General features: G+C 31.6%; 1 protein-coding gene across 1 annotated transcript; it reads right to left on the bottom strand.

Moving 5' to 3' along the window:
- Positions 1-19551: 19551 nt before the first annotated feature.
- On the bottom strand, positions 19552-20559 carry LOC108906562 (putative nuclease HARBI1). The gene has a single exon (XM_018709861.1). It carries the CDS (start codon positions 20557-20559, stop codon positions 19552-19554), a length of 1008 nt encoding a protein of 335 aa, XP_018565377.1.
- Between the last annotated feature and the right edge of the window lie 4368 nt (positions 20560-24927).

Here is a 24927-nt window from a genome sequence, read left to right as displayed (position 1 = left end):
GCCTGAATATTTTAGTTTTAAAATAATTCATCTCCAGGAAAAATTTATCATGAAGCAAAATTTATAACAAATTTGTGATATGGATTTATTCTATTTAGGTATATTTAAAAGTATTACTGATAGGTCTCAATGTGAAGAGATAGGGTAGAGCATTATAAGGTCTCAATGTGTAGAGTTAATATATAAAACTATAGTGGCCCCAATATGTACTGTTTATATATTTCCAAAAATAGAATAAAGTAAACCAAATATATAGTATATACGTGTCTATACGTGTCCACATTGGTAGATATTATATTCTTATTAAACATGCAAAACTGTTTAATTTTATTTTAATTTGTAAAGGGGTGATTAGTAATCAAAATTTTCTAGGGCAGAATTATTTTTATTACGTAGGTAGGTTACCTACGGAAGAAGAGATCTGCCCATAGATAAAAGATCTGCCTGCCGCTTTCGTGGCTTATGTCAAAACTAAACCGGTGTGAAGTATATTTCTGAATTTAATTTTTATACCTAGGTCAAAACAACCAATACAATAATATTAATTTCAATTAATCTTCTATATTTGGGACTCGCCTTAAAATAAAATTCTCATTTCAAATATAACCCTAACTAGTGGCTTTTTATTTGTGTATAACTATCTTTTACATATTATATACTAGGTATCTATTTAGTTATTCAGCCACTGGTCCATCATTGACAGATCGTTCACGTAAGTATGGGTATGCATAATACTAAAATTACAACTGTTTTATGAAATGTTTAGTTAATGTTTTTATTAGATACATGGAAACATTTTCTTTGTAATTTAATCACAAATATGATAGTTAAATATTTATATTTTTTTTTCTTCAGAAAACTTGCACTTTCTATTGTGCTGTTAATCATGCACCCGTACTAACGCAAATTAAATAACTATCATACTTTCATACTAAATCAGTTGCATTAATTCGAACAACCCTAATTGAATAGATCTGTTACTCGATTATTAATAGCTATTTAGAAGTTAATAGTTATTTAGGTATTTCTATGTACCAAAACGAAAGCAGCCCTGTTTGTCATAGATTTTTGCAAACGTTAATAAAACGAACATTCTTATTCTTAAAGATTTGTTTCTATTGGGATTAGTGCTTATAACGCATATATTCATTTAGGTTTATTATTGTACAATTATGATGCCGAGATTGTTTTAACCAGTTGCACGTATGACGTCATATTTCAACAAAACTATATAATTTTAAATGATGTCAAATCATTGAATCGTTAAAAATCGCCTTTAATTCCTATATTTTTCAACGAAGGCGGTTTAAGCGCTATGCGCCGCGCGATCTGCGACGTTACAGGTGTTGTGCTAGAGATGTGATTAGTGGGTTGCGTTGAACCGAGTGATTTAAAATTGTTAGAAAGAGAAACGAAAACTGGAGAAGAGAGAACGTAATATGAACTATGAATGTTAAAGTTGAATTTTACGTCTATGAATATTCTTGTTGGAAAGTGCGTTTTGTTAATCCTGTGTAATTAACTAACTACTTTTAACATAAATCTACGGTAATCAGGCCAAAATTATATCTACATACTTATTTGCTACATATAGGCAGTATTTTCGTTTTAAGTACTGATACCTAGGTATTGTTTAATTTTTCTGTACGTATTTTTTATCCGATAATAGAAATAATTTAGCCAGTGACCTAACAATAATCTGTTTCTAGGTTTTTCTGCACAATTGAAAAACGAAATTTTAATATTAAAAAAATGAATACTCAAAAGGAACATAGAAATAAATGTAAAAGTAAGTATTTATACCATCAAATATTTATTTTTCACAACAGCGACGTCATGAAATTTTTTTTTTTTTGAAGAAATATTTCTGTTTAATATATCTTTTTTTATATAAATATTTAGTGTAGCATTCTGAAGAGTGGTTAAACAAGCTTGTTGGGTTCATATTTTATAAATTAATTCAATGTTCATTTGCAGACTTGAAGCAAACTCCTCAAAATGGATTTGTCTTGGTTAAATTTACAGATGGAGTTTATCATGTAGCTGCAAGAAAGCATATAAAAAATAGAAAATTGATGGAAGCATCTGTCCAATGGAAAAATTCGTTGTTTTTAGCTACAATTTTGGAGGAAAATTTTAAAATTGAAGAATGCTTATGAAAAAGGTTAGTACATAGGTAGTTTATTTAACACCACATGTTGCCACAGGTCAGAGATAAGCACTTTTACATAATTTTTTTAAGAAGTTTTATATTTAGGTACCAATATAATTAAATACTATGAGCGTTATTATGTTTGCACTGGGCTATCGTAGGAGATTTAAAATGTTGACTTTTATACAGGGTGGTTTGAATTTTAATTAAAATCAATTAACAGGTGATAGAAAAAGTAACTTAATATTAATGAAACTTCGTATTTGCTATATGAGGTGTTCAAAAAATATATAATTGTCCTGAAAAATCGATAAAAAATATTTTTAAAGTACAGATTTTTTGACGTCACACAGGTCATCCAGGGTTCATAGTTCAAAAGTAATGAAGAATTCCCTGGCTTTTCCAGGTTTTCCCTGACTTATAAAAATAAAATCCAGGTCACTTGTAGTTTATTTTTACATACTAATTGGTGTTTATGCATTAAATTTTTTCTCGACTGGACTCCATAATCTTTTTTATACCCTAAGAACCTCTTATAAAGGTTTCAAAACCACATATAGTTTTCTCTTTCAAGAACACAGGGCCGGCTTTCACAAAATTTCCAGTTGCAAACATTAAATTCCCTGACTTTCATGAATATTTTTAAAATTCCCTGACTATTCCCTGTTTTTTATGAAGAATAACGAATTCCCTGACTTTTCCCGGTATTCCCGGTTTTCCCGGCCGCTACGAACCCTGTCGTCATATTTGATAAATTTATGTTTATTTACAGACTTGAACCAACCTCTTGAAAATGGATTTGCTCTAGTTAAATTTACAGATGGAGTTTATCATGTAGTTCCAAGAAAACAAATAAAAAACAGAAAATTGATGGAAGCATCTGTCCAATGGAAAAATTCGTTGTTTTTAGCTACAATTTTGGAGGAAAGTGATGAAAAAGAATGCCTTTTAAAATTAAAGAGTGCCTATGAAGAAGGTTAGTAGTACTTGATACATGTTCATTTATATTGGCACAGATAAGCATTTAATTGATTTTTTTGAAAATTTGGTATTTACTGATATAATTAATGCAGGAGGCCCTATATTGATCATATTTGTTTATTGTATTGTTTGCACTTGGCTATCAGGGAATATAAAATGTTGACCTCTATGCAGGGTGGATAGATGTAATTTTGCAAATAAATTTGTATATACAAGATGTTCAAAAATGTCTCAATTATTCTTGTTAATGTTAAGCCTCCCAAGCAACTAAGGCTGGAAATTAGCTAATCAGTAGGTACTATTAATAACAAGCAAAAAATTATGAGTTGTTGAGAAGTTTTCGTATTCTTTATCGTTTTCTGAAAAATTTGATTAAAAAATGGATTGCAACTTTTACGCAATGACTTGTTTGTTGTACTTATGCCGTAATTTTTAAAAATACAAGGTATGACATAATAAGAGAAAATTAAATATACTGACAGAAACCTGAATTTTTTGTAGGGATTTTTGTCCCTTCTGAGTTGAAACAAAATATCTACATTTATGTGGTACAACGTTCAATTTTATGTCGACATTAAATATGTCATATATGTATACAGGGTTCTTCACGGTAAGTGGCCTATTAAACGTTTCAGAGGAACCAAAGTCAATATGACTGAACTTTTGTTTATGGGGGTTATCAGATATCAGTGAAAATAATGCCATCAACTTAGAACTTCCGGTTATATCGGAAATAGGTGTTAACTTCGTTATTTTATATTGAACACTATATATTATTGCATTATCGACAAGATAAATTAAAAATAAGTCGGGAAAAAACTTCCCTGTACCTAAATTTAACAGTTTTTGAGATAATCGACATTTTATAAAAATTTTGACAGATGCAAGCGTTTCGAAAATTCCTTATATCTTTCTTCGTTCTGGAAACTTTCACTTGCTTTTCATAATACACAAAGAACATAAGATGGACTACCTTCCACTATCAAAATTACTTGAAAAAAATTATACTAGGTGTCTCATTTTTACGTTACATTTTGAAATTTTATGATATTTGGAATGAAGTTGAGAGGATACTATATTTTAAAATTTTGGTTACATTTCATTGTTTTCTTAATGAAAGGTACTTATTTGCTCTTTATTGTACTTTCAATGCAGTTACTAATAATAGTATCCCATTGAAAGGAAATCTTATTATTTTTTTGTAAATATACAGGGTGTTTCTTAATAACATGCTAATATTTAAGGAGGTTATTCTTGGGTCTATTATAAGAAAAAAACTTCATATGAACATATGTCCTAAAAGCCTTAACTTTTGAACTACAGGGTGCTAAAGTTTTAAGAAAAAACATTTTTTTATGATAACTTTTGGTATTACCCTAGATATTTTTTCAAATTTGGTTACATGCCTTCTATTCATCGAGATGCATTTTCTCATGTACAAACAATTTTATTATTTTTACCAGTGGCGTCTGTACAGGTTTTGTATTGAATATTTTTGAAGAAAAATATGTTACGCCAGTGTAATTTTCTTTTACCATTCCAAAATGTATGTAGATTACTGTAATTTCATAATTTCAACGTTTAAAAGTTATTATCTTAAATAAATTATTATTCAAAGTTACATAAATCTTTTTTTTTTTCTTGTAAGTTGTCCAATAAGATGCAATTGAATGATTTTTATTTTTTTATGCAAAATCCGTATGTCAAAGAAAAAAAATTCACACACCACATTTGCTCAGAATGGAATGAGGATTTCAGATATGATTTTTACTTTAAGAAAAGGCAGTGGCGTATAATTGTTTGTACATCAGAAAATGCATCTCGATGAATAGAAGGCGTGTACCAAATTTGAAAAAATATCGATAGGTAATACCAAAGTTATCATAAAAAAATGTTTTTTCATAAAACTTTAGCACCCTGTTGTTCAAAAGTTAATACTTTTAGGAAGTTTTTTTCTTAAAATGGACCCAAGAATAACCTCCTTAAATATTAGCACGTTACTGAGAAACACCCTGTATATATACAGGCTGTTACAAATTCGCTTCTCACTACAGGGATCTCGGAAACGGTAAGAGGTACGAAGTAGCTTAAATGAGGGCAAAGTTGCGTAATCAGGGGACCGACACTATGCCTCTAAAAATCAAGGATAACATAATTAATTTTTGGAATATTTAAAAAAAACGAAATTTTGGAAATCCGTTCTTGCTTAATTTCAGCCTTGTTTGAGGAGATATTGAAAAAAGAAGAACACTTTCTCATGGCTACTTTTTGCCTTCTATCGAATGGCATAATCAATTTTTATATGTAATGTTTCGTCTCTCCAGGATCATCAACTTCATTTTGTTAAACACGACCCTGGAAATTTTATTACATTTTTTGCAAGCTTTCATGGCCTCCAATAATGTACTGCCTCAGCCCTAACTAGATTCAGACGTTTTGTCTCGAAAAATTCATCTTCAGTGTATTCGTAATTTATCTAAATTTTTTATTTAGATTTCTTTGTTTATTGAATCATCGTACACTGTAAGTGTCGTTAGACCCTGTGAAATCCATCTAGTTATTCAAACTATTACCACTATTACTGTAGAATTTGATTTTCTATTAAGGTGCAAAAAATACAGGGTGTTCCATTTGAATTTAAAAAGTTTTGTTGATTTTAAGTTTTCAAAATGTAATGTAAAAAATGGGACACCTAATATCATTTTCCTCAAGTAATTTTGATAGCGGAAGGTAGTCCATCTTATGTTCTTTGTGTATTCCGAAAAGCAAATGATAGCTTCCAGAACGAAGAAAGATATAAGGAATTTTCGAAACGCTTGCATCTGTCAAAATTTTTATGAAATGTCGATCATCTCGAAAACGGTTAGATTTAGGTACAGGGAAGTTTTTTTTTCGGACTTATTTTTAATTTATCTTGTCGATAATACAATAATATATAGTGTTCAATATAAAGTGCTGCGTTGATGGCATTATTTTCATTGAAGAGAACATATCTGATAACCCGCATATATAAAATTTCAGAGTCATATTGTGTTTGGTTCCTCTGAAATGTTTAATAGGCTCTACTTACCATGAAGAACCCTGTATATCAGATTTATGAGTTATTCATCTAACTCAGGTAATTAGCGATTTAAAAAATTATAATCATATTGTGTTTGGTTCCTCTGAAATGTTTAATAGGCTCTACTTACCATGAAGAACCCTGTATATCAGGCTTATGAGTTATTCATCTAACTCAGGTAATTAGCGATTTAAAAAATTATAATTTCGTCAATAATACTGAGATAGGACACAATATTTAGAATAGGTGTGGGTTTCTCTAAAATATACAGGGTGCTCAAAAATAGGGTGGCAATAGTGACAAATTCAAATATTAATCAAGTGATGTAAATTTTTTGGAAGGGTGTGAGAAACAAAATTTGAACAAATAAATTGTTCACTTTCAAGATCGGAAGAATGTGAAAATTAAATATTAAAAAAATTTAAAATAAGCTAGTTTATAAAATTATTTAAAATAAGTGAGTTTCTGTTGTATTTTAATATATATTTTTATTTCATCAGAGTTGAGAGACCAAACAGACCAAAATATTGATTCAGTCAACATTTTGGAGAATATTTCTTCAATGGAAATTTATATACAGGAAGAAAATGGCTTATTAACTAAAATTTCTAATACACCGGAAACCCAGACATCAGTAGTTCACAAAGCAACGTCTTCAGTAACTTCACTTACTAAAGGAACTAAGAAAATATATCCCATTAAAAGTCAGTACTGCTTGTATTGTGAAAAGTTAGTCACAAGGTTTGGAAGGCACTTGTTAGGAGTACATAAATTAGAAACTGATGTGAAACTAATTCTTCAATTACCAAAAAAATCCTTAGAACGCAAAAAAATGATTGATATGATTAGGACAAAGGGCAGTTTTATGTACAATCAAAAAAATAAAGAGAATCAAATTGTTGCAAGGAGACCTATATATAAACCTTCTCCAAAAATTTATACAGATTGTCCATCTTGTTTTGCACGTGTCTCCAAAATATCTTTAAGAAGGCATTTTATAAAATGTAAACCTACAGATTATAGAAACAATGACAGAAGTACATATGTGGCTAGTAAAAGATTAACTTTAACTCTTCATCCATTGGCAGATGAAGTTTTAAAATTACATATTTTTCCTGTTTTCAGAAACACTGAATGTGTTAATTTGCTCAGGCATGATTACCTAACAATATTATATGGTAATAAATTGGTGGCTAAATACAGAGCATCACACAATTATAAAATGATAAGATCTAATATACGCCTTATAGGAAGATTTCTTTTAGAAATGAAAAAGATTTCCAGTGATATAACTGATTTTGCGTCATGTTTTACACCACACCAATATGACAATGTGGTTCTAGCTATTCGTTCAGTAGCTGGATTTAATAGCATCAAGGGAGAATTTCGAGCCCCAAACACAGCATCAACTCTGGGTACTCTGTTAAAATTTTGTTCTGCGATTTTGGAATCGGATTATATTAAAAAAAATAATGAGGAAAAACGAAAAGAAGTAGAAAGTTTTTTAAAATTATTAAGAACTGAATTGCCGACAGATATCAATAAAACAGCAATAGAAAATCAATCTTCTATAAGAAGACAGAAAAAAGTTATTCTTCCGTCAAGATCAGATATGCAAAAATTTGTTGCTCATTTAAGAGCTAATAGAGATCATTACTTTGAAAAAGTAAAACAAAATTTCTTATTTGTGGACTGGAAAAATCTAGCAAGATATACATTGGTGGGAATTTTGGTATTCAATGGTAGACGTCCCGGTGAGATAGAAAGAATCTCCATTGCTGACTTTAAAAATTCTGCTCAGTCACTTAAAGAACAACCTGAATTGATAGATGAATTAATTGGAGAAGGTACTGACCATACAAACTATGTTCGATGCCTTATAAGAGGAAAATTGTGTAGCAATGTCCCGGTAATGTTGCACGAAAAAGAAGTTAACTGTATCAATTTGATTTTAGAAAAAAGGATTACTGCTGGTGTTGATTCCAGCAACCCATTTATATTTGGACTACCTAGTTCAAAGCCCTATAAATTCATCAATGCTGGTATTTTACTACAGAAATTTGCAAATGAAGCAAATTTGGAACATCCAGAGCGCTTTTTTGCAACAAACATAAGAAAAAATTTGGCAACAAGAACTACGAAACTTCAGATGCATCCCGAAGATAGGGAGCATATTATGAATTTTATGGGCCATTCTGAAAAAATTCATAAAAGTATCTATAGGCAACCTGATGTTAACAAGGACATTCTCATGATGCCCAAAATTTTAAATTATGTCGTAGGAAATTCGGAAAGGAATAATGCGTCGACTTCATTAAGTTTAACTTCTACTGGGATTGCTACAAATGGTGATCTTGAATCAGTTGTTCCTGAAGAAGAGAATCAAGCAGACTCGTGGAACTCTGAAATTACTTCCAATTTAGATAATGCTCTAAGCCCCAGAAAGTTAATTTTTACTGATTCTCCTCAATCATTGAATTCAATTCTTCTCCATACTAGTAATTCACTAGAACAAAATACGTCTTGCACTGATTCGGATCCAGAATATAGCATATCAGGGGATGAGGATATTGATAGCAGTGAAAGTGAATTGGAAATAACTGCACCACGAAAAAGAAGCAGACTTATAGGTAAATTTATTATATTGTGTCGAGTTATTCATTTGTGATATAAAGAGTGGTCCAATTTTAATGAGAAAAATTTAACATATCAAAGAAGTGTTTCAAAAATTGATTCTTGAGAATTATTCTATTCTTTATTGTTTGGTATATAAAAGTGGTGCATTTTATTTTATTTAATTAATGGTACCAATTACCCACATCTCGGGGCGTTGATTGCTTGGAGAAGTTAATTTTAGCAGAGGTTGACTTCTAGAGAAACAAGCAAGTTTTTTTTGGAAATTTTGATACTATATACCTTAAAAAATGAAGCTCTTACAGATTAAATGTACCTATATCCTTGTTTTCAAAATTAGTTTATCGCCCATTAAATTTCGTTATTAAAATTGGAAATATCATGGATTTAATTTCTTTTATATTCATTAACGCGATCTGGTGCCTGTTAATCAAATATAATTTGATACAGGGCATCCAAAACTATGAATTTTACCTGATTTGAAAAAGTTGCCTAAAATAATTATTTAATCTATAATCATAACCATAATTTTTTTAATGTAGATATATCTCTTGGATATGTACCAAGAAGGTCATGGACTACTGAAGAAAGAGAGGCTGCTAGAAGTTTTTTTAAGGCAGAATTATCAGTAGGTGAGACGCCTACAACAGACAAATGTAAACATGCCATTGAAATTTGTAAGGCTCTTCATGATCGTACTCCAAAGCAGGTTAAAGCATGGATATCAAATCAAATTCATGCAGATAGTAAGTATACATAAATTGATTAGTCTACTTCTTGTTGCAATTGTTTATTGAGACAAATTTAAGCAACTGTGTTTATAAATTAAATTTAATAGAATGGGCTTAATTAATTTGGGCTAGGGATTCACTGATATTGGTAGTAAATAATAGTTATCTTTTTTAGAAAGTGTTAAAGTAGTACGTAAACGAACATGGACAACTCCAGAAAAAGTAATTTGCAGGAAGGAATTTGGAGCATATGTGGAAAAGGGGCTATATCCAACTAGAGAACAATGTAAATTGGTTATAAATAAATATCCTGAATTGAAGAACAGAACTGCACAAATGATTATTGGACATATACAACATGCAATAAAAGTAACTGCACGAGATAAAAATGTTGATGTAGACATAAATAATTGTAAATCACTTTTTTAATATAAAATATAGCCCGACAAATGAAAGAAGTTCAAATATATAAGAAGCGGGGTATGAGAAATCCTTTTTGGCACAGTTTTAATTGTTTAATTCGACAGAAAAATAAAAATGTAGTTATACAGGGTGATTCACAAATGGTAACCAAAAATGAAACCCCATATTCTTTGGTGAATTTTAAGGGGAGTCTTTCCTATCAAGTTTTTATCTAGGACACTTTGTTAAAAAAATACAGGGTGTTAAACTTCAAAAAATATTTTTAAGTGAAATAATTTGAACCTTGGGCACATGTATTTATGTAAACATTGTCCAAAATCTGAGGCCTTTTCCTGATGCTCCACTGGCGGAGATACAAGGTATCGCTGGCATATTTTTCTAAATAAAATAGTAACGCCACTGTTTTACGGTAACAACCATGATATTTTTAGATTCGTCTTTTTCAATTTTCTACAAATTACTACTCTCATGTTTTTTTGAAAAAAGCCTGATTTTCGAGAAAAATTTAAAAAACAAACTAAGAACACAGAACACTTTTATTTAAAAATTACAGGACAAACACTAATCATTTGGTTATTTATTCGAATAAAGAAAATAACATTAGTCATCATTTTAATTATTTTATTTGAGTAAATGTTCAAAAATACCGTGACGACTTGTTAGTAATGAAAATGTAATTTCTTGCAACTTTATTGTTGCTTGATTCTGATGAAAAGCATTATTTATTCGTTCTTCTAACTGCTCAGAATGTCAAAATTGCTATCGCAGCCTACTATGTAATTTTAAACCGCATTTTAAGTCCTCAGATTTTGGACAATGTTTACATAAGCACATGTGCCCAATTTCAAATTATTTCACTTACTAGTTTTTACATTTAAAAAAATTAAAAATATTTTAAATTTAACACCCTGTATCTTTTTAACAAAGCGTCCTAGATAAAAACTTTATAGGAAAAACCCTTAAAATTCACCAAAGAATACAAGGTTTCATTTTTGCTCACGATTTGTGAATCACCCTATATCTTTATCATTGCTTTAAAAAAATCTTTCACTTGTCCAGTTATTTGAAACATGACACACTTGAAAATATCACCTTACGAAATTTGTATTTGTTTTTTTCTAGGCTTTGTGCAGCAAAAAAACTACTTTTCAATAAAAAAATAAATATGTATTAAGTTACAAGCAGATTATCATTATTTTTACATTTCAGATAATTACTGTACCCATGTCACTTATTTGAAGAGATTCAGATTAACCCAAATATGTGTTTCATTTTAATCCCGAATAAGATGTGCTAGTTTTCTAATTACATATAGTTATTATTACTACTAAGTCATATCTTCTGTTTTTAAAGTCGCCTGGCGACACACTTCTCAGAATTCTAACTTGACTAAAAAAAAATACTTTATATAATTATAACTTTGTATTAATTTAATCTTGTAATTTTGATAGTTACATGAAATTTATTATGGGTTATCTCTAGTTCTAACTGCTTAAACAAGTTTATTTCTTTTTTACATACCACCTACCTACCCAATAGGAATATTTCATATTTTAAGCTAAATTTATGCTTCACGTTCTTAGGGCAAATAGTTACACCTCATCATATTTGAAAATAATTACTAAATGTTTTAAATTGAGTGTCTAGAAAATTTTAAAATAAAATGGTTGGGACTAGGGTGATCCTAAATCATTTTATAGTTTGGGGCCTCGGTTACGGTACTAACACAATAGAAACAGAATTTCGCGTCTATGCTATTGTTGCCGTTCTCTCGCGTCGACATGTCAAAGAGAGAAAATTCAAAATTTTACCTCTACAATAGAGTAAGTTTAGAAACATAGTAGAAGCAGATTTTCTGCTTACCGGTAGCTGTCTATATTCGCCTTTTTTATTGACCGTGGCGAGCACGAGAACTAGATAAAGAATGAATATTTTATTATTTTTTAGTCTCGTGAACAATTGTTTTTTATTATTATTTTGTAGTCTGATATGTGTTCCATCTGACAGACTATAAAATGAAAATACTAGTACTTTGTAAAATGGTATTAATTATTTTCGTTCAAACATGAAGTTGGCTGATGAGATGTTTTAATTTCAGTTTTATTTTCCGTGCTTTTGAAGAGCACTCACGGTGTATACATTTATTTACCACATTCCCTTTTGTACTTTAATGATGCAGTCATAGACTATTACGTAATACCACAGTAATACATAATAAGAGTACACGGATACTTTCAGAGTAACATCGAGTCGAACGACTATCTTAGATACAATGCAAATTATAGATATTAATAATTCTGGAAAATGGGAATTATAGAAAATGAGAATTAGGTGAAAGATCGAAAGATCACGATTGGGTCAGAGGAACGAGGAGTGGGGTAATTCGGTAGTTGCATTGCAATTTGCAAATAACGAAGTAATATTAATATTGAGCAATATCTTATCATATGTAAGTAAAAGTAGATAAAAATACAAAATACTTAGAAAAAAGTGTTTTAATAAAAATAATATAATTTATAAAATACCATTAATGTGAGAAGTACGTGTATTTTGAAGTGTGGCCTTAAAAAATTACATATTTAATGTTGGTTGAATATTATACTTATACTTGAGCTAGAAGTGGTCTAAAAATTTAAATTTAAAAGTTCAGAAATACCAACAAAAATACTTATTGAGATTAAGTTATTTGTGTACATAATTACTTCAGCACGTTTATATAAAAAATACCTACATGGACTGGTAAATTATGATTACCTACATTTTTTTCCATGTTATCTAATTAAAAAAATAACTAATCTCAACTTATTCAAGAAAATGAATTCATTTTTAATGTCTTTATTTTCTATGACTTGCTTGTAAAGTTGGTATTAGCTGTTTCCGTCTCAAAGAAATTCCCGAAGTTTAAATCATGAAAAAGTTCGTGAATAAATTCGCAATGTAATATTAAAAATTATGTGTATGTGGATTGATACTCACTACTGAAGTGAAAATTGAGAATGAAATTTAATATTGGTTTTGTTATGAACAGCAAAGGTTTTCTAAACTGATATGAATAATTATGAAAAAAAAAACGAGAATGTGTAGACTGAAAGTCTGTCATTTTTTGACCCTGTACATAGATAGTTTCAAAAATAAACTATAGTGGCTATAAAGAGCTTATAACTATTTCAGCAGAGTACCTACAATTACAAAATATCCCTTCTAGAATTAAATTTACTGTTGGAGGAATTATACTTTTGTTATACATATGAAATTAAGAGTGTAAGAGTTCAGTAGAAACTAAAAAATTTAGCATTACTAAAAGTGAATTCATAATACAAACAATGAATAAAATTTTATGAAAAATCAACAAAAAAGTTAGCAATGATGTCCACTTAATTTTCAATTATAGAAACTGGCATCACATGCATGGATACGCTACTATCCAGTGTTTTTCACAGCAGGTTATATTAGTAATAAATTATTAACTATAGTAACTTAACAATGACAGTAAAATGTGGTAGATATCAGGAAAATCATTCTTCTATTGAAGGAGGCAAATATCCAGTACTTCGTTATAAACATATTTACAGTTTTAGCAAAAAAAAAGTTGATGCTTTCTCCTGCGAACTTTGTCAATATAAAAATTCATACCAAGAAACAATGTACGCAAACAAGCAGCTTTCACATGCTTATATCAGGACAATTTGGCAACTCATTGTTTAACGCAAAATTGATTGATTGCCTCCCCTACATTCTTTCTTCCCCCCTCTCTTTTCAATGGACTCAAAGTGTTTGACAGAGGAACATATATATATATATATATATAAAATTCTAAATAAAGTCGGGTCTGCAGTCAAAGCCAAAATTTTTAAGTGTACTCTTTTTTATTGCTGTTTGTTTTATGTATGTTTTAAAAAAATGTAATTGTAAAGTAATAGTTCAAAATTTTAAACAATTTTAATATGTATATATGTTAACAATAGGGTTAAGGAATGTTTTTAACAATAGATTTTCAAGTATCGTACTGTTGTGACTGATGATTCAGATGGATTTTGTTTTAAACTTGGTTAAAAATTTTTTGATTCAAATCTCAATTTTTTTCTCCTGAGGCAGGAATAAATTTGTTCCGAAAGCTCGAGCAATAAAAAAGAGTACACTTATATATATATGTTTTGAAATTCACAACTATGACACACAATATCATAACTTCGACCCCCCCAAACTAAAATTTACACCTTCATCAGAATACCAAACATACGATTATAAAATTATTGAAGAAAACGAGAATTCATATAAAAAGTTAAACTTAACACCTCTATTAACAACGTCACATTTGAGCAACGAAGAAAGGACAAAACTAATTCAATTATGCGACAAATATACCCACATTTTTCAAAAACCAAACGAGAAATTAAGTTTTAGTAATGAGGTAAAACACATTTTGACAAAGAATGACAGTCCCGTATATTCAAAAAGTTACCGATACCCATATGTTCATAAAGAAGAAGTCTCTAAACAAATCTCTGAAATGTTAAACAATCACATAATATGACCCTCTCAAAGTCCTTGGTCTTCCTCAATTTGGATCGTACCGAAAAAACTAGACGCAAGTGGTAAACGAAAATGGAGACTTGTGATCGATTATAGAAAAGTTAATGAAAAAGCGACAGACGATAAATACCCATTACCTAACATTACAGAAATCCTAGACAGATTAGGAAGATACTTCTCAGCTATTGACTTAGCATCTTGTTTCCACCAGATTGAAATACATTCATACAAATTTTATTCAAAAACCGCTTTCTCAGTTGATATTGGTCATTACGAATTCATTAGAATGCCTTTTGGTTTAAAAAATGCCCCAGCAACTTTTCAAAGATGTATGGACAATGTTTTAAAAGATTTGCAGAACAAAATCTGTATGGTATACATGGATGACGTAATTTTATTTTCTAATGGTTTACAAAAACACCTACAAAACCTTGAATTAGTATTTAAAACCTTTGAGAAAAATAATTTAATGATTCAACTAGATAAATCTGAGTTCCTTAGGAAAGAAGTAGCATTTTTAGGACACGTAATAACACCCGATGGAATCAAACCCAGTCCAAAAAAAAATAAGGCCATTCAAAATTTTCCCATACCCAAAACTACTAAAGAAATTAAATCATTTTTAGGACTATTAGGTTACTATAGAAAATTTGTAAAAAATTTTGCAAATATAACGAAACCTTTAACAAACTGTTTAAAAAAGAACGAAACAATTGAATTAACTAAAGATTATTGTAACTGTTTTGAATTTTGTAAAACTTAGCATTTCCTGACTTCACAAAACCATTCGAAGTTACTACTGACGCTTCTAATTTCGCAACAGGCGCAGTACTCTCTCAAAATAATAGACCAATTAGTTATGCCTCTAGAACATTAAACCCAGCAGAAATTAATTATTCGACGATAGAAAAGGAACTTCTTTCAATCGTTTGGACATGTAAAACATTCAGATTCTTTATTTACGGTACTAACCATTACAATGGCTTTTCTCGTTAAAAGAACCGAATTCTAAGATGGAGATTAAAACTTGAAGAATATGATTATACAATCAAATAAAAAAGGAACACAAAACAAAGTAGCAGATGCATTAAGTCGCATTAAAGTGAAATGTAATCTAAACGAAAACGACAATATTGACGACAACATTAGTACACAAGTACAAATTGACGATGACCTCGATACAATAATAGAAAGTATATTAAGAGAAGATACAGACATACCCCAAATTAGTAACGAGGAACTGAATGATTTAATATACCACCAGAAAACCCTCCATATAACCAAACTGTCCACACAAGCCAAGAAGAACCAATGTTCTCAATACCTTACACTGAAAAACCACTTAATCAATACAAAACTCAAATTATAATAACAGAATCAAATACAGTCCCTAGCGACATTTGTAATTCAAAATACTTATTTAATAAATTCCGTCACTTAACTACTCTTAAAAGTAATAACTGATGAAGAAGCCTTTCGATTTTTAAAACCTTTAATTTCACGCGATAATATCACTTGTTTTAAATTTTCCACTTCTTCAATTGAGAGAAAAATAACGTGAATATTAAGAACATCCCCTAGACACCATCGTAATTCAAAATTCTTAACAGCTAAGAAAGTCTTAGATATTATTAACGAACCAGAACAACAAATTATTCGATATCACCACCAAGGTAAAACTTGCCACCGAGGAATTAAAGAAACCATTAAATCAATCAGTAGAAATTATTATTGGCCTAATATACAAACAGATGTTACTAACTATATAAATACTTGCCAAACGTGCTTAGTAGCGAAATATGACGGGAACCCACAAAAAATAAAATTAAAAATATCTTATACGCCCTCATTTCCATTCGAACACATTCACATTGACACGTTTATTATAGATAAAAACCATTTCTTAACAATACTCGACCCTTTTTCAAAATATGGACAAGCATATTGCCTAGAAGCAAAAAATAGTATTAATATCATGGAAACTTTACTATTATTCATATCTCACATGGGTACATCACACAAAATCACTGCGGATAACGGTACTGAATTCAACAATCAAATTATAAAAGACTTTTGCCTTCTACACAATATAGAACTACACTTCACTACCCCGTATCATTCAAATTCCAATTCTCCTGTTGAAAGATTTCATTCAAGTCTGATAGATTCTATAAGATGTCGTAAACAAGAACATCAGAAATCAATTAAATACCTCATGACTTTGGCTGTCTTACTATATAATAATTCAATACACTCCACAATCAAAATGGCACCTTTTGAAGTAATTCATGTTCCGAAAACTAACCCGTTTTTTATTTCCCCACAAACTATCATCAATCAATATACTCATAATCATCGAGAAAATTTACAATTCTTACATAACCAAGTCAAAGAGAGAATTCAAAACAACAAAACTAAAGTTATTGAAAAGAAAAATCAACAATTATCAGAACCTGAACCAGTACAAACAGATCAAATTGTTTATATTCAAACAGAACCTAGAAAATCTAAAGATTATCCAAAATTCAAAGAAACAGTCGTTTTAGAAGATAAGAGACAATAAAATTTTAACTGAAATTGGTATTGTACATAAAAATAAAGTACGTAAACTGCGAAGAGTAATAGAGAAACCTTTGTTATAGAATGACAATGAATCTCTATCTATCAATCCTCTACCTAACAATCCTATCAGTAGTCCAGTCCGAAGATATAACCTTCGATTCCGTCGATAGTGTAGCAGTATTCCAGAAACTAGGTAAAGAAGTCCACATCATTGAACGATATCACATGTTTATACACAAACTAGACCTCCCTCCTTTATATGAAGCATTTCGGAAACTTCAGCTTTTATTTGACCAAATAATCTAAGAAATACATCTCAATGAATCTCAGATTCACTTTTACATCAAGAGGAAAATCTCGAAAAGTTCGATTCAAAATTAAATATTTTACTAGAAAATGACAAAAGCAATAGCGACCGAAATCAACCTAAGAACTTCATTATTGTCATAATTTATTAATAAAACAATAATCTATCAAATCAATGAAAATAATAGAAAGTTGGAATACAATATCAAATACTTTTGCGATTCCTTAAATATCAATTAAAAAGACAAATTATCATAAACCAATAATTAGAACTCATACTGTATTATGTTCAACAAATTGAAATTGCAATTTCACTTCTCCAACGAAATCAGATTAGCTTCTTTTTATTAACCCCGCAAGAAATTGATGACATGATCACTCACCTCAGGACACTATATTCACAAACTGAAATTCCTCGCTTCGGAAATATACAGTCATACTATAATTACTTCCAAACAGAATTATATGTAAAGGATTTTTGTTATTACATTTCGATTATAGTACCAATATTATCACAGAAAACAGAACTTGAACTTTATCAAGTGAACTCTATACCAAACCAAAACATTACCCTCCTAGAAATTCCAAAATACCTTGTTATCGACTCGCATGACAATTATCAATTATCAATCAAATACCATTGAAGATACATATTGGGTGGTATTAATAAAAACAGAGTACATGCTCCTAGCAGGTGCTCAACAAAAAGCGGAGTATATGCTAAAAACTTGAGCACATACTGAATTTTCATATTAATAAAATTTAGAAGGGAAATAGAGCACCTGCTTACGCTTTTTAAGTACCTACTCCGATAAACTCACAGCAGCAGACGTCATATGCGAGTTCCGACAGGTTGAATATTAGAAAGTTATAGAGCGGCCGTGTTGCTATAGTGGATGTAAGTCTCTACATATATTAAATAAGAACTATGGATACTGAAGAAGACACAGTTAGTAGTGGGGAAACATGTGAGAAAATGATACAATTTGTTAGTGTTATTGAAAAATTTCCTATACTTCTGGAAAAATCAAACATACCGGATGTTAAAAGGAAAAAAGCGAATGCAATTTATGAAATAAAAGGTAAACTAGCAGTTGAATTTGGAATAGAGTTGAACGACACGCAAATATGGAAGAAACTAAATAATCTCAAGACTAGAATAAAAAGGAAGACTGACAAAAAACAAACAGGAAATCGGAAGATTGAATTAAAAGATTGGGAAATAAGATTCTTTAAATATATAGAAGGGGAGATAAATCCTTCAATTTGTAAAGTAAAAGGTAAGTCTAGTATACGTACTTAAAATTTGTAGCAGCTTCTTTAATTTTGTATAGGGTGATTACTTTTTAATAGAAGGACTTAATAGAAAATGTTAATACTTACCAGTTAAAAATTTCACACAACTACGAGTGTTAATTTGTTAAAGTTGCGGTATTAAATAATAGACTGCCCCCTACAAAAATACTTTCTTAAGTCTTGTACAAACGTCCACGTTTTTTTAATTTTTAAATAAAAAAATAAAAGTAAGTAACTAAAAACAAATCTTTTCAGGGGCAATTTCTGCTGGTGTACGTTCATGTGGAATGGAGGTCGCTGAAATCAGTCTTGAACAGAATGAAATTCAGCTAAAAGAACCTGGGTCCTTTATAACATCCGGTACTGGATCTGTTAAGAGTGCAGATTCCGACTATCCTGTGCCTGGAACTTCGAAGACCTCTTCTGTGATGAGTAAAGGTGTAAATGAGGGGCCACTAAAGAACCAAAAACATAAGAAAAAATTACCAGAAACTGAAGAAACCAAAAACCTTACTACGCAAGAACTTCAACGTTTAGTTCTTTTGGAACAGTTGCAAGTCTTTAGGCTTGCAAAGGAACTGCTATTACAGAAAAAACAGCAAAAGGATATGGAACAGGTCAACCCTAATACTCAAGGAGATGCGACTGATGCAATACTGCTTAACATTCCGGACAATGAAAACATCGATGAAAACTTCCCTATTTTTATAAATTTATAGAACTGATATTAAATACTCATTAATTTAACTGGGTTTTTTATTTAACTGAAATATAGTAAGTACTATGCTACAGTTTATGAATGAAGAACATTCTATACTTGATAAAAAGATATATGTAATACAGTCTAAATGCAAACAGCATCTTACTTAGTATTAACCGTGAATTATTCTTGCTATTGCATCTCTTCTCAGTTGTCCTCTCTGACGCACAACTGCCTCACCATAATCTACATTGATCTGTAAATCATCACCATTATTGTTGGCATCTTCAAAAATTTCAAAATCTTCATCGTTGAGGTGTTTTGCAATATTATGCAAAATAAAGCAGCTTAATACAAGAGACGGAACTTTTCCTGTATTTACTCGAATTTTGTTTTGCAATATAGGAAAGCGCTGTTTAACTTGGCCAAAACACCTTTCTATTATAACACGTTCTCGAGTAAAACATCTATTATATGTAATTTGCTCAGGAGTGACAGGGTCTCTGTATGGAGTCATAAGCCACGGGGTAAGTCCATAACCTGAATCTCCAAGAAGAAGTGCACTAGCTGTATTCCACCGCATGATATTAAAAATGGCAGAATTTCTCCATATGCGTGAGTCATGAACGGCTCCTGGCCAAGACGCATCGACACTTGTAAACTCCTCTCGGACGTTGCACGTTGCCTGAACGTTTAGACTGCAGAACCCCTTTCTGTTGACATACTCATCTCCGTGTACAGCCGGTTTAATGATAGGAATGTGAGTGCAGTCTATCGCACCGATAGCAGAAGGAAAATTATACTTTTCTTGCCATTTATGTTTCTCTTGCTCTAACGCTTCAGTAGTTGACGGAAACTGTATCCATATATTTGATTTTCGTATTATAGCATCTATTACTGATGAAACTGTTAATGATACCGTTGATTGGTGCACCCCAATGTCCTCACCTACGCCACTTTGAAATCCCGGGTCGCCGACATAACGAAGAAAAATTCTCATCTTCTCAGTGGTCGTTAGAGCACCACCTCTGTTTTCAAACTCATCTCCCAGGAAATGTTGAGCAAGCCATTCTACGTTATTTCTGTTAAATCGATACAAAATTCGATAGTCGGTATCCCGAGAGTCTCTTCGAACCTTATAATACTTTCTTGCACGAGCAATAGGCATAAATTCGGCCATTATTTCCGAAAGCACAGTTATTACTGATGCTGAGCTTCCTACCAAGGTACCTTAAATTATTGTGAGTAGTTGCTTCATTTGTGTAGCATATACTTACTTTTATTCATACCGAAACTTAAGTAGGCACTCAGTGTTAAGTAGATACTTACAAAACTAGCAGGTGCTCCATTGCTAAGCATCTCCTCTACGATTTTATTAATACCAAATGAAGAACCCACTCCAAAATTTGAAGTAAAAAGTATGTGCTTAATTTTATTAATACCACCCATTATTTTCCCGAAGTCAAATTTGTAGCCCATCCTGACTGTCTCATCGACATAATCCGCCAAAGAAAAAGACCTAGAAATTGTCAAATCACCCAAGTTTTCTACAAAACACCCTATGTCCTACAACTTAAATCTTCAGTTTCCTTCACTCATTAAAAAAATGGTTGACACCGACGTTTTTCAAGAGGTAAACCAATCGGCAGTTTTGAGGGCTTCGGAATATTTTCACTTAACAAAAAGAAAATATTAAGTAAATCTGAAACAACTTCTGTGCTTTCATCTAGACAAAATTTGGAGCTGCCGAGCGAGAATAGGAATGATATCCCCAGCAAAATAAACGTGATGAATATTGAAAATCACCACCAGTAGCGTTCCCTATTGAAAAAAACCATTTGAAATAAAAATCCTTTATTACATAGTATAGGAAGATAAGAATTCGGTAGTGCTGTGCAAACCTATCACCGTTAATATTACGTGGTGTGAGAATAGTTTTAAAAAGAGCCTGAACATACGTAATCGAAGGACCAGAGGAATTATTTGACTTTGATCTATTAAATTTTAAAAATCACAGATTCGATCTAGGCCTAAATATACAAGAAAAGTAAGAAATTTCATCAATGTCATAATTAAGATTTTACTTGGCTAGCTATCCAAAGGAGGACCAATAGGTAATAGTGATCAGCAATATATTCCTTCAACAACTCGATCTGAAGAACCACTTTCGACGTATTCTTTACGGCCTTCCGCTACTTCGGGAGCTCAAGCTGCAAATGGTTAGTAGATACTACGGTGTCATTTTCATTAGCTTCATTTGCAGTCACAATTACTAATAGTTAGGATTTTTTTGTAATACGCATATTTGCGTGGTGATGAGAACTAATTTAAAATAAATCTTAACAATTGTCGCACTGGGAACACATTTTCAAATTGATGTTTCACATTCTTAATCTTATTAACTATTCTTCAGAGTGACCCATTTGAAAGTGGGGCACCTCTCAACGAGTGCTATTGGCTGTATTTAAAAATTGTTTACCAAATAATAGAGTTTTGAAAAATATAATTTATTACGATATTTCGCATAATCATCTTCAAATAAAATTAGCCTGGGGTTGAAAAGAGTCAGTGCCAGGGACAATGAGTAAACGGACGACAAATGGGACCCATCCTTCGACCGTAGAGTTGATAGCAACTTTATAAGTAATCGGGCCAAGGAAGCTGTACTGATGGGCAGCATCATAGTCTTGGACGACAGCGTGACCTTCGACCGCACCGTTGAGCTGGAACGACCCTCTTCTCCACCAGCACCTTTGAAGAAGGTGCAATCGTCGCCACAAGTGTCGGGACCACAGCTATCATCTCCGAGGCAGCATGCTGGAGGCTCAGTCGTTGAGGGGCCATCATCTCCAGTTACAGCCTGCTGCAGCTCTACGGTGGAACGACCCATCGACGACGATGTGCCGATATCAACCCCGGGACAAACCAACGGATTGGATATCGACTTGATACAGACGGATCGAGTCCAACAACATATCCAATTTGAGGAGTTTAAAACTGCCTGGTACGGCAGTTTCAAAGAGTGCCTAAGAATGAAGGAAAATGAATTTAAAAATGAAATTCAATTTAGGCGTGAATCAACTGAGAAAACTTTCGAAAAAGTTAATGCCTATCGAAGGGTACTTCATGAAATCGCCGAGGGGTTGACGGCTGACATGAAGAGGGTGGATGACTCGTTGCTGTACATAGTTGGTTTTGCGCATACGTTACCAGAGAGGCTGCTCAACTTACCAGGTGAGACAAATAAGTAGGTTGTAGATAGATAATAATCAAACTTAAAGGTTCATTTATGTTTAATTGTAAAAAGTAAAATTGAACTCGATATAAATTTAAAATTTGTTGATGAATTTTTACTAGTAATTGGTTTTGATTGTATAAATTTTTATGTATATTTTAAATTTATTTATTTCTGTTGAAGATGCCCCTCCCCCTCCTCAGGCTGACTAAAAGACATTTTAGTGATGGTGTTAGTGTTAGTACTTCGGGAGATTAAGCTTCAAATCGTTAGTAGATACTACGATATCATTTTCATTAGCTTCATTTGCAGTCACAATTACTAATAGCTAGGATTTTTTTGTAATACGCATGTCTGCATGGTGATGAACTAATTTAAAATAAATCTTAACAATTGTCGCAGTGGGAACACATTTTAAAATTGATGTTTCATATTCCTAATCTTATTAACTATTCTTCAGTGACCCATTTGAAAGTGGGACACCTCTCAACGAGTGCTATTGACTGTTGTATTTAAAAATTGTTTATCAAATAATAGAGTTTTGAAAAATGTAATTTTATTACGATATCATCGTAGAGTCGAAATTCGAACATCTGGAAAAAATCGTTGAAATCGACCAACAGATAAAATTTTAAAAACAAGGTTTATCTCTAACAACTTATTTCTTTTATCACATCTTTTAACTATTCTTTACCTCCAGGTCCAGAATCTACACAGGTTCACCCCTTAAAGCTGACAGGGAAGCGGACCTGGTCATTCTTATGGAGGAAGAAACAGGAAGCAACGCAGAAACTAGAAATGCAGTATTGGATAGGTTTTCAGACGTGGCAGATAGAAGGTAAAGTGAATGCGGCATCAATAAGAACTAGATGAAGACAAAGAAAGGGGTAGTGGAAAGGAAAAAATATATCTAGTTACAAGGTAGAAATAGAAGGCCCACAAGAATGGTATGAAACACTAAAGGAAATTAATTAGGGACTGCAAGGTCCGGAATAAACGGAAAACGGTGGCAGTGTACGAGTATATGCCTACTGCAGATAGGAGCGACAGAAGCGGTCTTCAGGGGGTTTGAGATGAAATGTATTGTGTATGTTAATAGGGAAGTTCAGGGAGGCAATGGTAATAAACAAAGAAGGAATGTCTTACGCGCAATTGTTGAAAGAAGTCAAAAATAAGGTTGTGCCTAAATCTGATGTGGTAAAGGGCATAAAGACAATTAGAAAATCTAAGGAAGGCGGCATGATTATAGTGGTTGATAAAAATCAAACAGGTGTTATAGAGAACCTTCAAACGGAACTGAAAGAGATTGTTGGTGAAAAACAAGCGAAGAAGTTGGGGGAAAAGAAGGACAAAGTTATTGTCATCAAGGACATGGACGAATTGGTATCCAAGGAAGAGGTAATCGAACCAATACTAGAAGAAACAGGAATTTCTAAGGAAGAGTATAAGTATAAGAGAAATAGAAACAATGGCAAATCCAAATTACCAAATCTTAAGAATGTATATTGATGCTATCCCGAATTTCGATGGGTCTCCATAATTATTAAATGATTTTATAGAGGCATGCGATGGCCTAATAACTAGTTATTTTAATAATAATAATGAGTAACAAAATAGATTTCTCCAGCTAACCATAAAAAATAAGCTTCATGGTCAAGCACAAATAAATATTGTCAACTATAAGCATTTTAGAGAGAGGGAAGAGTAATATTCAAAATTTAAATAACCACCCTGTAAATGTAGTCAAAACTTTGAAAGATAAATATGTATGGACAATGAACTTATGGCATAATTTTAATTGGACACATTTTTCTTTAGTAGATTTTTACAAAAATACCCTCAGTACAAATACATATTCATTTAATTCTTTTCATAGAACAAAATTTATAAATATAATTCGAATCAATGATATGTTGTACAATAGATTTAAAAGCAACGAATAGTGTCCAGTTGCAAATTGAATGCATATCGAACTGACCCTTGCACTATGTCCATCTCGCTCTCTCTCTCTCTCTCTCTCTCTATATACTGGCGAACTGATTCATACATTGTTCCCGATTCTTCTACCGGTGGTTTAATTCTAATGCTCTCAGCATTTTGTAAAGAATATTTAAACCCCGGAAACTTGGTGAATCGGGGCCAGTCAGGAGCCACCTTGAGAGCCAGTTGATGGCCAGGAGCCTCCACTTGACAAGCAAACAGCCCTTGGAGTGTAAGTGTTTTATTTTATAATAAACCGTAAAAACTGATTGATTTGTGTGTTTTTCCCTCTCCGCAGCCAAGCGAGTAGCCCGAAGCAATAATCTTTTTTTT

Source organism: Anoplophora glabripennis, unplaced genomic scaffold (assembly GCF_000390285.2).
Source record: "Anoplophora glabripennis isolate ALB-LARVAE unplaced genomic scaffold, Agla_2.0 scaffold371, whole genome shotgun sequence".
Taxonomy (NCBI): Eukaryota; Metazoa; Arthropoda; class Insecta; order Coleoptera; family Cerambycidae; genus Anoplophora; species Anoplophora glabripennis.
This window is presented reverse-complemented; position numbering and strand designations above follow the sequence as displayed.

Coding starts and splice junctions, on each gene's coding strand:
- LOC108906562 (XM_018709861.1), bottom strand. CDS start 20,559: ATGGCCGAATTTATGCCTATTGCTCGTGCAAGAAAGTATTATAAGGTT.